The sequence below is a fragment of the Manduca sexta genome, chromosome 10 (assembly GCF_014839805.1).
Source record: "Manduca sexta isolate Smith_Timp_Sample1 chromosome 10, JHU_Msex_v1.0, whole genome shotgun sequence".
NCBI lineage: Eukaryota > Metazoa > Arthropoda > Insecta > Lepidoptera > Sphingidae > Manduca > Manduca sexta.
Genome location: NC_051124.1, coordinates 354,114 through 371,339, shown reverse-complemented (window position 1 = coordinate 371,339; position 17,226 = coordinate 354,114). Strand labels below are relative to the sequence as shown.

The window sequence follows — 17,226 nt, the reverse complement described above, 5'->3', positions numbered from 1 at the left end:
AGAAAAAGGACGTGAAGCAGTTGTATTTTACGAAGTTGTGAACAGAATATCTTTTGATACCCCAAGAAGATATAGTAGTGAACCATTTTCCATCTTAGATACTTAAGATCCATGTGTATGAAGAAGGTTTAGGAGCAATGGACAAGACCAGGTAGAAGTAAGAAACAATAAGTATAAATGGGGATTAAAATTTTTGGAACCATTTTCCATGTCCACTGGAGTTGATACATTGCCCGGGACGAAGGAACCGTCAGGTCCGTAGAAGCCGGTACCAGCACCGCCAGCCCCGCCAGGGCCGAGGGGATCTGACACCGTAAATATAAAGCAATATTTAAGTCTACAATTCTCAACTGAACTAGTGTTTCAAATTGACTTTATCTTAAAATCAATAAAAAAACGAATTGGTCTTTATTTTTTGTTTTTTTTTCCTCTCTACGTATTTTATTATTAACTCCTCCTCCTCCTCCTCTACATTCAACTATGAAATGATTCGGCAACAACCTAGCAACTATAGTACACTAACATAAAAGCTTCCAGTCAAGGAAATAGCTACCATAGGACCTACGCCATACAGAGCACTGCCCAAGATTTATGGTCAGTACCCCCCTCCCCCTGTGACCATGAATGCTGCAGTCTTCGAAATGTCGGCAAAACATTATAATCTAAAAAAAACAATAAAATCTGAAAATAGATTGATTGCAATTCCAGCTTGCACCATACTCACCGGCGGGGTCGATGAGGTCGGGCGCGTCTCCGCCGAGCCCGATCCTGAAGGAGCGCGCGTCGCACGGCACGTAGCGCACGCCGCAGCGCCCCACGTTGCGGCGCACGCACGCCTTGTACTCCTGATCCGACAGGTGCCGGCCGTTTGTTGCGTAGTTGAACGTCTTTATTGTGCCTACACATCAAATCATCATCAGCCCTGTTTTATACTGTCCCACTGCTGGGCACGGGCCTCCTCTACTACTGACAAGGATTAGGCCTTAGTCCACCACGCTAGCCTAGTGCGGATTGGTAGACTTCACGCACCCTCAAAATTCCTATAGAGAACTTCTCAGGTATGCAGGTTTCCTCACGATGTTTTCCTTCACCGTTAAAGCAAGCGATAATTCACAAAGAATACACTCATATTTTTTTTAGAAAAACTCAGATGTTTGTGCCCTTGGGTTTTGAATCTGCGGACATTCGTCTCGGTAGTCCGTTTCACACCCTACTAGGCTATCTCCGACACATCAAATACGTCTATGTTTTTTATAGATCTGGAATATATTCCTTTTCATAAAAAGTTAGGTTGAAACGCAAATTTTAGAAGAATACTTTGCTGAACCTGTATACGGCTTAAGATGAAATAGTTCTAATCTACAATTACAAAATGCACGCACATCACACCTTCATACACCAAGGCTTGGGCAGGTACAACCAGGACAAACAATTGACATACTATGAGTTCCGTTCCATAATATGATCGAAGGCAAGTCCGCTACTAGGGACAAATTCCAGACTCCAGGTTGCTATTTAGTAAAAAAAATGGTAACATTTTATCTGATATGGGATTTGAACCCAAGCTCTCAGAGTAGTATTTGTACCGCGCACATAATACAACTGTTTCATAGGAGCATTCTTAATAACTATCTATTACAACATCAAAGACATAACGTCTGAAAAAGAAAGTTTTTGGAAATGAAAGTCACGCGCCTTATTATTGTCCCACCTAGAATCTAGGATCTCGCTGTTCAGTCAAACTAAGTTGTTCAAAACTTTAGTTTTGCCTCTCTAAAATTCATATACTTTATACATTCATATACTGCATTACAAGTTATGACTACCTTCAGACTGACTAAGATAAATTATATTCCAGAGTTCGCGGCTCAGTCTTGTGACATCGCACACTCCACAGCATATGATTGGTGTCGATTCAAATACCACTTGGAGAGAATTTGACATTGACAAACAGCCGTTAACGACCATCTAAGTCACCATTTTTCTGACGAAGAAAAATATTGTCGCGAACCGTTTAAAACCTAATCCATCGAACTAAACTAATACTTATATAGCTGGTGGTAGAGATATATTTTATATCCGCACGGATAGCGACAATCCTATAAAAGGTGTTAAAACCCGTCATAGTGGTCCACGTACGTGTCGAGATCCGGGATCAGCCTGTGTATATCTACTTTCAACAGGCCGGTATAATTATGTCGACTACCGAGGGGTAATCATCTCTCGTCAGCCGATATTCTACTGGACCCCACTCCACTTACCGTTTGATGCAGTGGGGTCAAAATGCCGTGCTCATTTAATAATAAAAATTAATGCTAACTTTATTAACTTATTTAAAAACAAAACACGTACAACAGTAAAATATTCAAAGTGTCTTCTCGAAGCATAAACTTTTATTACTTTAAACTTATCTCGAAGTTAATTCAATCCTCGTGCAGGACTTGTCGAGGTACCAGCTAATCTCATGAAACTGGCGCCTTACAGACTACATACTAAGTCGGATTCTATAATGTTATTTGGAAATATTTGGAATTTTACTTCTGATAATCCTTTTACTTAGAAGCTTTGGACTTGTTCAGGCGTCTTTTGGTAGATGTATAAAAATGTAATGTATTTTAGTCTATCTATAGAAAGTATTGTTTTCTTTGTCTCCATATCAGAGAAATGAATGTGTGATTTTTGCTTCATACAAGGAAAATGTAAATAACGAATGGCCATTATTATAATCCTAGTTATAAATACTTTTTTTTCTATATATTTTGTTAAATGTGAACTAGCGAGCATAAGAAAGAAAACAATGTTACACAATGTTGAATTTAACCACAAGGAAGAAGACTATAGTAATGCTATCAACATTATTTACCAACTTACATTATATTAACTTTAAACTAGCAAATATAAGATTTTAAAAAAATTGGAAAAGAATGCGCGATACAAGTTTTTGTTAATGCCAAATCTGAAAGTTGTACTTTTCCAAATAAATTTAATAAGAATAGCAATGATAATGTTTACTGTTGCGGTTTGTAGGTTTCCGCCACTACAGAGGAACAAATGATTGCGTTATCTATGAAAGGGAAAGATTTCCAGTCAAGCAGATGCTGTTTATAACCGACCGCGGCAACTGCATAGGTCCTATTTAGCGGTGATATACACTGGGCATCACACAAATTCTACTACAGCAATTCAAGTTGACCTATCGCCATCCATGGGCTTTATTTTCTAATTTTTAATATTCATCTCTCACTTCCAGTGGTGTTGACGAGATGGCGGTCTATACTAATTAATAATAATAATAATAACTTACTTTATAACAACAAAAAGAACACAGAAATAATAACATTAAAAAGTACATAAACAATAATTGGCATATCTGAGTTTAAGCATTTCAATAATTGTCATGGGTCCCAAAACTAGGCCTGTATCTTGGGATACCTATAATGAGAGTCAAAAACTCATGAGTAGCCGATAATGCAAAATAATAAAATTGTGACGACACAGTCTCCATGCTGTCAGATTGAAGACTACACTAATAAAGAGCTCACTAACCATTATCCGTAGTGTAGTACTGCAGACAGCCCTGCGGCGCGGCTTGTGCGAGCGGCATCTGCGCCAGGCGCATCAGCCACAGGCGCGGCATGTCGCCCCCGCGCATGCGCATCGACAGGTGCGTCGTCTTCGTCCCTGGTAGGTCCTCTGCCTCTCGTCTCTCACTTTTGCTTGATAATGTGTAATATACTGGAAAGATTTTGTTTACTCTTAAGGTAATGTTAATAGAATATTGTCTTCAGGATCTAAGAAAACATAAACTGCAAATGATGCAAGAAAAACATATGGAGAACTAAAAATCTGCATTAGGCCAGCGTGATATCTAGTTTTAACACTATACGCTCAGAAACGGGTAATATTTATAGAGTAATGTCTTTCGTAGGTCTGTTTCATTCAAAAATAATGCTATTTATATTTAGTTTAAACTTTAGTATAATCGTCGATACCAAAATACTTTGCTCTCCTACGGCACCTCCGTACAATCAACCTAGAAAACTAACCCAATAAATCCCGTTTACAATAAACCACAATAATTATCCATGTAGTTAGTGGTGTTATATTACTACGCAATAACGTAACACAAGCTCATAATTGGAGCAGTAATTATGGAATACCGACGGAATCCAATTCAACGCAATAATTGCACTTCAATCGATTCATGTAATTACCAATAGTGTGGACAGAATCCTAAAGCCTTTATTAACGAGTTATTAGCTCATTAATATACTATTACTTAATAAAGAATAAATAGCTATAAAAGAAAAATCAGAAGAATTGAAGGGAGAACAAATGAGAATTATGGATGAACAGTTGGTGAAAATGGTCTTCGTTTGAATCTGTTTAGTTGATCATCAGGCATCACACATACATGTTTCTGTTAAGGCCTATTCTGATTTGAAAGACATTGAACGTAATGAAATAACTATTTTTTCCTAATATCAGTTAAGTCTCAAGATACTAGGCCCCGTGCAACATACTCCTACTTTGTAAATATAATTATGTAATTGAAATATTTTTGTTATTGCCTCTCTTTATGGGATTCAAGAGTCTCACTAGAACGGGCCTCCTCTCCTACCTCTCATTAGTAGAGGAAGGCCGTTCCCAGCAGTGGGACAGTATATAATACAGAGCTGATAGGATTATTATATATTATGGGATTCTAGAAAGGATTACTCTTGTTCATGCAAGAGACCAGCTTTATTATCCAGCTGTATATGAATAATTATAAAACATTACATACTATGTTGTCCGTGGTTCTGCCCGCACAGCGTGAACTTTGTCTCACCGTCACCTAACACCATTGCGTCTTCGTCACATTCGCCTGTCGTTCTGTTTGGTTGTCCCTAGAAAAAAAATGAGGAAACACATGCTATATTCAATTGTACCTTATAATTTAATATTAATTGTAATGGCATACTGCTTAAATATTTTCTGTTGTGTTCCGATTTGAAGAACATTGTAGCCAGTGTAACTACTAGACTTAATAAGACTTAACATCTCATGTCTCAGGATGGCGAGAGCAATGGAATATAAAACAATACTTTGTGATTCGAGGTGTTGGATGGTGTTTTTACTGTTTATGGGCGGTCGTATTGCTACAATCAGACGAACGGTAAGCTCGTCTCGTCATTCAAAGAAAAAAATGTTTACAGATTAATGTCATAAAATAATTATAATACTAGGAAATTGCATAATTTTGGTTGGTAGGTTTACTCACAATAGTAAAGTGTATGAAGTCGATTTTGAGCTGCATGATGCCGGCATAGGTCTTGTCGATGGTGATGTTGCAGTCTTCCTCGCCGCTCCACAACTCCGGGAAACCAGGGGACATGAAGTATGTCAAGTTGTTTTGGACAGCGCCACCGCAAGATACTTCAACTGTAAAGAAATAGATCCAACTGACTGGCTGCCTTGGTGGCATAGTTGTACTGCATGCGCGGTACGACACCGCTCTGAGGTCCTGAGTTCGAATCCCGGGTCGGGCAAAGTAATATTTGGGTGTTTCTGCTCAGTATCAGCCCGGTATCAGGAATTTGTGCCCGATATGGCGATAGGCTCGCCTCCTATCACATCATGGGACGGAACACACTTGGCGAAAAGTGGGTGCCCTGGTTGCTCCTCTCCATACCCCTTCGGGGATAAATTCGTGATGTTGTGTGAACGTAGATCCAACTGCCAATATTCACTATGAAAAAATTGAAGGTCCATATGATAACAAAGGGAAAACGCAAGTTTGTCCACCCTTTACCACTACGAAGATTTTAATGTCATAAGAACATGGATATTATGTGGCATTAACATTATATGAATAGAGATTTTTTCACTAATTCCCGAGGTGAAGGAAAATAAAGTATTTGCAGAGCAATGTCTTTAGCGCTTTGTTCATCTATTCCTTGAGTTAAGTTAACGAGTACTAACTTCTAAGTTATACTTGTAATCTACTAAACTTAACCATCGGCAAATAGTCTGGTGCAATCCAATTTCAAATTGAGCCATTCGAGGTCCCTTTCTATATCAAATTGACCTTTCCGATAATCACTTTCCAAGAAATAGGGTGAAGGCACTTATACTTGGCAGTTGTTAATTCTGAACTTTGACATGACCTTTCGTGTTAAAGCCTAATTGGCATGTTAAATCAGTTATCTATTTCAAATATCAATGGAAAATTAATGAGTTTTTAACTAATGGGAATTTGGGTATAATTTTTTGATAGCAGTCATTCATAGGTCATAAAGATTTGTTGATTTCTTTTAATAATTTTACAATTTACAACACAGATGGTGCAGACGAGTTCCAATGCGTTTAATCTGAATTCTCTCATTTCCTCCCTTGTGCGATTAAGTTAAACGTAGCCTTACTAACATTTTATATTGAGTACATTATTTACTACGAAAAATATATGTGTAACCCAGAATTATAATTTGTTTAAGGCACCCCTTTATCACACGTACTACAATATCCATAACTACCAGTCTAAACTTACGAATATTCAAACTAAAATAGACTTAACACGTGACTACGTTACTAAAACAAAGATAATATCAACATACGGTATAAGTCTTGCTACTGGTGCATTTCCCCTATCCAATAATAACGCAGGCACGTGGCGTCTCCCGCTACTGACCTGTCACACTACATTATTACGTTGAACGTATGCTGACAAGCAGGCGACGCCGCACGACACAGATTGTATAATACGTAAAGTCTAGCGCACACTCGTTCCGCGATATATTTTTTTACATAGATTTACAAGGACACTATCAGAAGAAAAAGTAATGTAAAATAAAATACGTGAAATATATACCGAGATGTCGTTAATTGTAATTGTGTGCTCTTCTTGACGTCTAGAAAGACTGACAGTTAACATAACAACATCTGCTAGACAAGCTAGATTAAGCTTTATTTACCTTAACACATATCTGGGTCTCAATATTCTATACCGTTAATGACATCTTATGCCCACTGAAATTTATTTTTAAATGATAGCATATATTTAGGTACACAAGGCGTTTTCCGTTAGCAAAAAACAATTCCAATCTGTCAAATATATTACGACGTTTGACAAAACTAAAAAAACACAAAACAAATAATTAAATAAGAACGAAATTAAAACTACATTAATTCAAGGGATATGAAAAAAAAGCAAACCAAAACCACAAATATTATCCAATTCAGGTTAATGCTACAGCCTGAACCGAAGCGATGTAATGTGGTGAGGTCCTTAATTTGAATACAAAGAGTATGCATACGTCATAAAATCTGGATACGACTGAATGTATTTACATAACGTCTGGATAATATGCACGTTGGAAGAGGCAGTGGGGCGCGTTAGAATAATATGAAACGTGCATTGTACGGGATTGGTTTAGTTGTTTGTTTCTAACTTTTAACGATGTCTTGTTGGTTCACTGACATTCATGATTGCTGGTGGTAGGATATATTTTATATCCGCGTGTATAACAACCACTGTAGACAAGCTATTAAAACCCTCCATCGTGATCCACGTGAGTGTGTCGCGTTCCGGGATCAGCCGGTGTATATCCGGTTCGAAGAGGCCGGCATAATTGTGTCGAGTTTCGATGGGTGATCATCTCTCGTCAATCGCCATTCTACTTATCATAAGGTATAGTGGGGTTACTGCCATAACATACAAAATAAAAGATTTTGTCATGCGAAAATTCACAAAACACGTCCATATTCCCTATAAAAATATTTTTAATAAAGCTTGATATACCGACGAGCAAAAAGCCTAATAGCCTGAGAAATGACATGTTCATATGAATATCTATTTTGCCAGAAACATATTTAGCAGAACGTATGGTATATATACTCTTTTTTCTGTCTTTAAAACCTCAAAACAGCTATTCCTGTAACAATATACGACGCCATTAAGCGCATGATTCCCGAGACATATTAGAGACAGTTTGTCGCGCCGCAAATGCGTTTAGTTACTGTACACCGCGTAACAAAACAGATGTTCTGGCTGCAAACTGTATTCTATAGACAGCCTATTTTTGTTATAATCATAATTTTAAAAACTGATATGTTTCTCGTTGGTTTAAATTATATCACTGGTCGATTGCGTATTTCAACCTTTCTTTGTTGGTGGTAAATCTCTCATGTGTGAGAGTCTGCCTGGGTACCACCGCAATATCTATTTCTGCCGTCAAGCAGCAGTGTGTAGTCATTGTTGTATTCCGAAGAACATTGTAGCCAGTGTAACTATTGGATATAATAAGACTTAACATCTCATACCTCAGGATGGTGAGTGCAGTAGAATACAAAACAATGCTTTGTAATTCAAGTTGTTGGATGGTGTTTCTACTGTCTATGGACGGTCGTATCGCTTACTATAAAGCGAACGGCAAGCTCGTCTTGTCATTCAAAGCAACAAAAAAAACCTTCTCTGTAAGATTTAATTCTGGGCTAACTGTACTACAAACATTGCCACGATCTGATAATCGGAGTCAGAGCTTAAGCCCATAATACACTCGCTAGACCAATGAGCTTTTTACAGGTGATTATTTAACTAGCCAACCATCTAATCTGAATAAAAACCGAACATAGAAATGAATCCCGCACTTCATGCATTAACTTGTTTCTCAATAGGAAGGGGAATAATGTCAAACGCTAAATAAACAATTCTGCTTTATTGGCGCCAATACTTGTAATCGATATCTCCCTAGAGAAATAACGTTTATGGTGATAAAAAAAGTATTGTTACAGCTCCGTTTTTTATCGTTGTTTTATATTGTATTTTTAACGTACTATGCTAATGAATTAACAGAATACTAACTCATGCCTTTATCGAGGGTAGACAGAATTGAAAGGCTTTTCTATAACATTCCATGACCAATTCAATGTTTTTTCAAATTAAAAATGTCTAAATAATTCGACCGCCTGGTTATTTATTATAGGAGAACATGACACAGCCAAGACCATTAAAAACTGTGGGATAGTTTTGCAATCCGTTACTAAAAGGACTGCGAAAATCAAAGACTTAAAAAGTCCATTAAACTTTAATATAGTGACATCTCGCGGCGCGTGCCCGAACTACACCAGCGGTCAAACTTTACTTTTATAAACAAACAAACCTAATTTCAAAGTCCGGCGGAGATCTGAATTCATAATATCCACGAACGCATTCGGGCCACGCGCCATTTTAAAATTCAGTCTGCGACAGTGGCCATGAAGACGTCGTTTGTCGTCGAAGAGCTTTCTCGAAGATTCTTTTACTAGGATCCCATTTCTGAATCCTTACAAGTTTGCTATTACTTATTTTCCACATGATTTGATTTCTTGAATCTCGACCCCGTTATAGTTATGAGTGTGTTTTCTATGAACTTGGATTCAATAACATGGTCGGAATATTCGTACCTTTCAAATTAAGCAAGTCATCATACGAAATGAAAACTTGCGTGAACGATCGTCGGACAGGAGATGGGACGCTTTCGAATAGGGTCCCCAAAAATCTCAATAACTGTTTTTATTAAATGGAACAATGCTGTTACTTCAAAAGTTGCGGGAGCACCTCTGCCTACCCCTTCGGAAATAAAAGCGTGATGTATGTTTTTTCATTACTACATTAATTTACTTCTTGCAAAACCGTGGTACTACTTGGCCGAGCTGTCGATCAAAGTTTATTAGCATGTTGCAGATCTAATTATTAAGAGTATTGAACACAACTTCTTCACTGTGATTAAATGCTCAAAAAATATAAGATCCTTTACATTTTATTTCGATATATAAATATAAATCAGATATAATACACGATAAGTAAAGGATCAGTTTATATAATAGAATCCTTAAACATTGTACCAATAAAATAGCACTAAAGTAGTAACTAACTAAGGCAAACAAGAAATATCAAGGTTAAAGTTTATCTTTGACAAAGTATCAAGTCTCGTTATTCTGCGTCTTGTTTCTTATTGTTTATACGAATAGTTTTTTGTTGTTTGCAAGAAATATCGCGCGGCGAAGACACGCGGTGATAAATATAATGTTCAAGGTAATTTCTACAAAACTAGACGCTGTCAACTTGTTCACGAAAAACTTTATTGTAAGTTTAGACTGACAAGTCTTTTCAGCAATATATTCTCCAAGAATTTCCAGTGCCATTTCCACTTCAGGAAATATTTCAATATATTAATAAATATTCAATAGATTGAAAGGTCGCTGGATGCGGGTGGCTTCCAATAGGACGATCTGGAAATCTTTGGGGGAGGCCCATGTTCAGCAGTGGACACCCTGCGGCCGGATAATGAATAGGCCAAATAGAGTGAAAATATTTCTTTTCACTATATACTTGCGTATAGGGTTGCTATACACATGTGTTTTACCGCAAGTCCTGCAAGCCTCAAAATTTGCAGAAACCAACATACCGTGATAGTCTTACGGTAAACATCACTTGCGGAAAGCAACTTCTGCAAGTTTTTTGGCAAATTTAATGGCTTTAAACTACCATGAAACTGATGGTTACTGATGGAAATACCTTTCAGTATGATAATTAGTAGTATAGTATGTCTCGGCAGCGAGTGCACGTGTCTGCGCGACTTCTAACTTAACAATAATTATTCATAATTAATCAATAAACAGTTAGCATACATAGGTAATAACACTATGAGTTTGAGACTTAAATAGCTAATCATGAACACCTCAATTTATTTGGAATTCATCAACACCACATAAAAACTTATTTAAATTGAAATTCGAAACCGCTAACCACTACCAATTCTAATCCATTGAAGTGTACCAACAATAGATAATAAATATATTTTCTCCAGCGTTGCTGTTTCGAAGTGGAAAGTGGGACTCACAGACGGAGTGATTTGCGGCCGAGCTCTCTGCGTCTGGATTGTTTAACGTTGAAGTTTACCGTTTATTAGTATTTTAGTAATTTAATGTTTGTGTTATGTAATAACAGACTCGAACTAAGTACTTATAAAGTAAATAATAGTCTAGCAGGGTTTAATAATTTGTATATTTCGCAGTACTGTACGAGTTATGATTCGTGTGGCGCGGGATGCTAAACCGAACAAATTATTGTGTGATTCCTATATTTTTTTCTAGTGTAATATAATAATCATATACTGGTTATTTCAGTGTGTTATGAAACTTCTGGACTCTAGGAATTAGGGTGTAATTTTTCAAACTCACAAACGCAACAAACACCCAGTCCTTGCGCGCAGTCGCCAGCAGCCCTGCCGTCTCTTTGCCGGCAGTCGTACGCGTTGAGGCATATGCCGGCTTTAGCGATGTTGTATCCCACAGGCTGGCACTCCCGCTCCCCTCCCACTGGGAAGAAGTTCAGCACCTTGCTGATGCCGAAGAGACCTCCTGTAATAATTAAGAGCAATTAATACCATTAGTAACCTGTTATAAATTGATATTGGTTTTTTTCTTTACTCAACATCGACCTGGTGTTTGGAATTTGTCTCCGATGGTGTCTAGGCTGGCCCCACAGACAAGAAGTTAATGCCCTAGTTGCACCTCTGCCTACCTTTCCAGGGTAATGGAATGTGTATAAATTCTAACCGATTATAGATTGGAATCCCAGAATGATGAGAAATAGACAGATAATTAATTGTTTTGCAATATTACGGCGCAGTAATGTAATGTGTTAATGCCAACAAGGTATAATATTTTTCTCAGAAACTGGAATGAATTTACAAATATTTAGCATTTTATAATAATAAGAGTCAATTCAAATATCATCAAAATAATCACATACATCAATCTTAAAAAAGATTAAGGTCAGTTCCTTTGAAAGTTGATGTGAACTACAAGAATGAACCATGAAACACAGATAACGAGAAAATTTTAAAATACACACGCATAGTTGTTATAGATAAACCCATATAAAATGCAAAACACATTTCCATTTTGATGTTTAACGTGCAAACATCAATCCAAACTGACTCTACGTTGTTAAATAAAGTGAACGTTATTTTCCCGCATCTTCATTCAACTCAAAACAAACTCATCTTAATATAAATGGAAAACACGGTGCTACTTAAAATCTCTCCCGTGGGATAAACAAACTGGATGTATTGACGTGTTGTGTATAACGCTTGTGTTTTACTAAATTTGCATTTTTTCCTGATATCCTGGAGTAAGAAAGATAAGCTCACCTGCATACCATGATAGTAGGTAAAAACGTAAAATTTTCTCATACACTTTTCGCTTTGAGATGGGGACGAATATTATGCCATATCGAACGAATAACCAATCTCCTGACTGATACTGAGCAGAAAAATTCAGTCACTCTGCCCGACCAAGGATTCTAACCCGAGACCGCAGAGTGACAGTCATACCGTGTAAACAACACAACTACGTCACCAAATCAGTCTAAATAATATTCATTTGCTAATTTATATGGTGTCAGTCGTAGATTGTGGTATAAAGCAATCAAAAAGTAATCCAGGGCCAGACAAAGTTATTTATTATTATCCTGTAATAAATACTAATTAAAAAGCGGTGATAATAGCTGGAAATGTCGGGTGTCATTTATAAGAGTTATTTTTCCTGATATCTACACACTAATTCAAATGAACTTGAAGTGACTAAGTTTATTTTACTTATTCGGGCATGGAAAAGTGACCTCACTTCAGCTGGCGTTAAGAGGAGTGGGATCCAAAAAAATGACAACTGACGAAAAATACCCCGCGGAAGTCGACTCAGTTATGCCGGCATGTTGGAACCGGATATACACAGGCTGATCCCGGAACGTGACACACTTACGAGGGCCATAGCGAGTTTTAACCCAAAAAAAGGGAAAGTGTACCTACGATATGTGACAAGTAATCCAACAGGTATCATATCCGTGTCTCCAATGTTCATGTTTGCGCCAAAATAATGTTTGACATGTATTTCTACACTACGATAATAATGATATCCCACAGCTAGCCTCCGCGTCAGATCAGATAAATAATACGCTGGTATATTTTTCTAAAAAAATCACTGTTACGTATAATCTAATTTCCCAGGCAGTTCGTCTGTAAGATTGGCTTAGCTTCTGCGAAATCCTTGTTGTTTTAGGACGTAATACTAAACAAGATAAACAGAATAGCTACTTAAAAGAAACATTTAATTCACGCCCTGTTTAAGTACTCGTTTGCATAAGAAAAACATCTTTGAGCCGTTTGGGCTTGTTATAAGTTAAAAACATTTAGTATCTGAGATCTTACAAAGTTTTTATAGGTTGGATTTAGAGCATTAATTTAGTTATTATTCTTTACGATGTATGTGTTTAAAAGACTATTACGTTGTGAAATGTATGGTAGTAAGTAGAGTCCGTATGAAGAGAGCAACACCATCCAAAAGTTTGTATTTCCAAGTACTTCATGTCACTGCAGTACGCTCGACACCGTGTGTTATTCCATTTTAACCTTCTAAGGTAATGAGAATGTCATAAAAATAATGTTGCGTAATCTCACACAGTGGTTAATAAACCTTTAGCTACCCAATAAAACAGACCAGTTCGTATAAACCAAAACGTCACTGGCCGATTTACTCTTTCTTCTAAGCCAGTAATGTTACTACACCCATGATGGCCCCTTGCATATTCATGCAATGGGGCCCTTCGCCAGTGTAAGATCCGGCAAGTTTTATTTAGGCCACAACAAGACTATTATAAGCAGCCTGAACTACAACCGCCACGACCTCGAAGCAAGTCGGTCCTTTTCTTCTCGGGTCGGGGGCAATCTAAAGTCTGGGCCTTTAAGCCAGAGACCCGTGGCATTTTGCGGTCATGCTACGCTAAGTTACGCCGCTGTCCTAAGCCCTCTTTCTTTTAAAATACCAGATACCTTATCTAAAATGTATATTTTCATCATGCCATTTAATTATTCATTTGGCAGACATATCATACTTAAAAATGTAAAAAAAACTAAGATTGCACATGAGAGCCTCGGACAAATTCTTATTAGCAATTTCAAATGCCACTCAATCAAAACGTTAATCAACACGTTAAATAAAAATAAAACACTGCTCAAGTACTTTCACAGTAACTATCTAAACATAGTGAAAGGAGTTAACGTCAATATCGATTATCTTTTCACTATTGGTTTAACCCAGGTCATCGTAAATTAGCACTTTGAATTGTATTTGCTACGAATCAAAATGGTAAAAACTTGTCCCTAATCTTTTTTTATTTGTTGTGATTCGTGAGCTGTCCAAACACAAAAAAATTACGTCTAAAGAACTTTATTCGAGTCTAGAACAAGTTTATACATCTCTATGCCTAGATAAGCTGACGCTTAAAATGACAATCTTAACCCATATATATATATATATATATATATATATATATATATATATATATATATATATATATATATATACACCAATCGATATTTCAAGTTACAATGCATTGTATATTCCTGTACAGTGCTCGTTATCACGAGATATAAGTTACAGTTTATCGATAACCAGTAATTACATCGGGCTTACGATCTTTAATAACATAAATTGTTCCTCTCAATCTTTAAATATAGAAATCTAAGTCTAGCATCTCAATGCCTTCTATTCCCACATTGCACGATAAATTTCCGGGAAATATTTATGCTGATTCCGCCAGACACAGCTCGCGTTCCGTTCCGCTCGGAACTTCACAAAAAGTCCAAGTACTTAGCGCACTAGAACAGAATTCTCCAGTTACATCTTTTGAAATGGAACGTCCTAGATAACTTTGCATATTGTATGTCATTCAATGTATCTCGATTCTGGCTTATAAGAACACGATGTCCAAGATAATATGCTAACATGACGTAAGCTCATGTCTTTGCGTTCGAAAAGCTACCATAACTAGTTCCATAGTGGGTGCTAGTATCCCTCCCATGATGTATGCCTGTACTTAATCAAATTAGGATTTCGTACCTCAAATCTTCTCAGAACAAAAGTTAGATTAAGCAATTCTTCATAATTTAAGTTGCCAAATAAATCCTCTGGATTAACCAATTTATCTCGTCGAATCTCATTTACCCTCGTATTTTCCATCATTGCACAAGTTAAAATTTTATTTATGTCACCTGGCCGGCTGGATCGGCCCAGATGCGTCAAACTGTCAATTACGCGACCACAGCCAGTGTTCAGTACACAATCAACTTATTCAATAATATCGCGTCAGGAAGATTCTCTGCGCTTTTTCTATTTACGCTAGTTTATTATTGATCGGTTAGGTACTTTTTGTATTTATACAGATATACTTTGATGTCATGTAAGAAATTAGACACAATTATATCATGTTAAATAAGACGGATATCCCGAACTAGAAGGAGATTTCCCAAAGTAGTTATTCGAGCTCATCTACGATGTTTATGGAACTACTATACAAGATTTCATGCGTGCGTGCGTGACGTACGTTCTACCAGTCACGAATATTAATACATAGAAGAAAGCCATGACATTAGACTGTGCAAACTGCCAAGTTTTCGGATTTTAATTTTTCATATGATTTGATTAGACCACGAGTTATCCAACTTGAAGAACAATATGTCAAGAGAATTAGCAGATTTAAAACAAACTATTCACAAAGATTTATGAAACTAACTAGACTTAAAGTACTTTCAGTAAAAGTTTCAATATGTCTCAAAATAAATAACTCAGTTAATACTGCAGACAACCGTCTATACAAAATTTAAAATGACTCGCAATCAAAATGGAGTATCAGTCAGGGCTGCCAATACTTCGTTTTGGTTTCCAGCGGCTGACACGGAACAATTGCGCATTCGCTGTTTGTTCCACAACAAAAAGCTATGGTTGGCACGGTTCGTGAAATATTTAATGGCAATACGAGGTCCGGATGTAACGATGATATTGACATCGTAGTTCCGAGGTTAATAAAAATGCATTTATAATTATTCATAAAAAAGAATGTAATATTTCTGTTGATATATTTTATTGATACCAGGAAAATAGGGTCATCTACTGCAGAATATGACTGTTACAAATGCATGTTGTCGACCTTTAACAATACGAACCGGAAACCATATGTACTTTATTACGCTTCCGGCAATCTCGCATCTCACGCGAAATGAACAAAGCTGGTATTTCATATTAGTTTTCTATGGATAACGGAGATCTAGTCAAGCCAACTAATTTTCACTGTAGGCTAAATTACTAACAGCATGGTTCTACTATATTTATATCGATTATAAAGTTAAAATATTAACTTAAAGTATTTCAATACTGTCTTTGAAAACCCACTAGGTACATTTCCCATAGTTTAGTAAAGACAATAACACAGATTTGAATGAAACCGAAGGATAACGTTCAGCGAGTCTAAAATCACTAAGCTATCTTTAAACCGCAATGAAATTAATTAAATAGAAAGGATAGGAAGACATAAAAAGTAAATTCTCTTCCCTAAATAACAAAAGGAATAAAGGAAAAATGTACTATGACGATTTAAGAAAAATATTTTTAAAGCAATGATAACAAAAAATATTATAGAGCCGTTCAACCCTAACATCTGTCCGGCGAAATTAGAACACACAAAAAAGCACACAAAACAGCGAGCGGAGAAATGTCTAACTACTAAACGATTCGGGGTTCTGTATAATATTTAGGTGCCTTAAGACCGATGGTAGCAGAAACTAGTAAAGTTTTGATACATGTAGTGCTCAACAAGTTGGCATAGGCGCGCAATTTTGACTAATATTCATTACGTACATAGAATACTTATATGTGCCAACATAGTGCGTACTATGTCATACGTCACAACTGTTGTAAAGGATATCTTTTTACCAATATGACGTAAATATTACATTATATAGTATATGTAACAGAGTGCCTTAAATGTGAGATTAGTAATATATATTTGTGCATTACAATGGATGACGGAACTCCAAACTTCGAAATATCGATATCTAGTTTTATTTGGTGTCATCACCAGATTCTGAAGGTGCTTTGCGTTTCGAATCCGTTGTATCACTGGAAGTGTTTATGAGAAATTAAAAAGTAGTAAAGGTACTGAATCCGGATTTATACAAAGAGTGCAACAAACTGGATTTTATTGATATTTTGTAGCCAGCGGATACCATACCATATAGTTTACAGCCATTGACCTAGGAACGATACATCGGTCCGAACCAATAACTATAGCGGGATTTTTTTGTATTTGTACTATAAAACCACTGAACCGTTTTGGAAAAAAATTAACGGGAACAATCTGGAAATACA

At 36.7% G+C, this 17,226-nt stretch overlaps 1 protein-coding gene across 2 annotated transcripts in view; it reads right to left on the bottom strand.

Annotated features, from left to right (window-relative positions):
- Positions 1-17,226, bottom strand: part of LOC115441818 — a 44,172-nt gene that overhangs the window by 7,908 nt on the left and 19,038 nt on the right. For both annotated transcript variants that reach the window (XM_030166732.2, XM_030166733.2), the window contains exons 2-6: positions 11,203-11,382; positions 5,264-5,424; positions 4,787-4,889; positions 3,547-3,735; positions 725-898 (exon numbers count right to left, since the gene is read on the bottom strand). In XM_030166732.2, the coding sequence (XP_030022592.2) occupies positions 725-898; positions 3,547-3,735; positions 4,787-4,889; positions 5,264-5,424; positions 11,203-11,382 (807 nt within the window). The remainder of the gene's footprint in view (positions 1-724; positions 899-3,546; positions 3,736-4,786; positions 4,890-5,263; positions 5,425-11,202; positions 11,383-17,226) is intronic.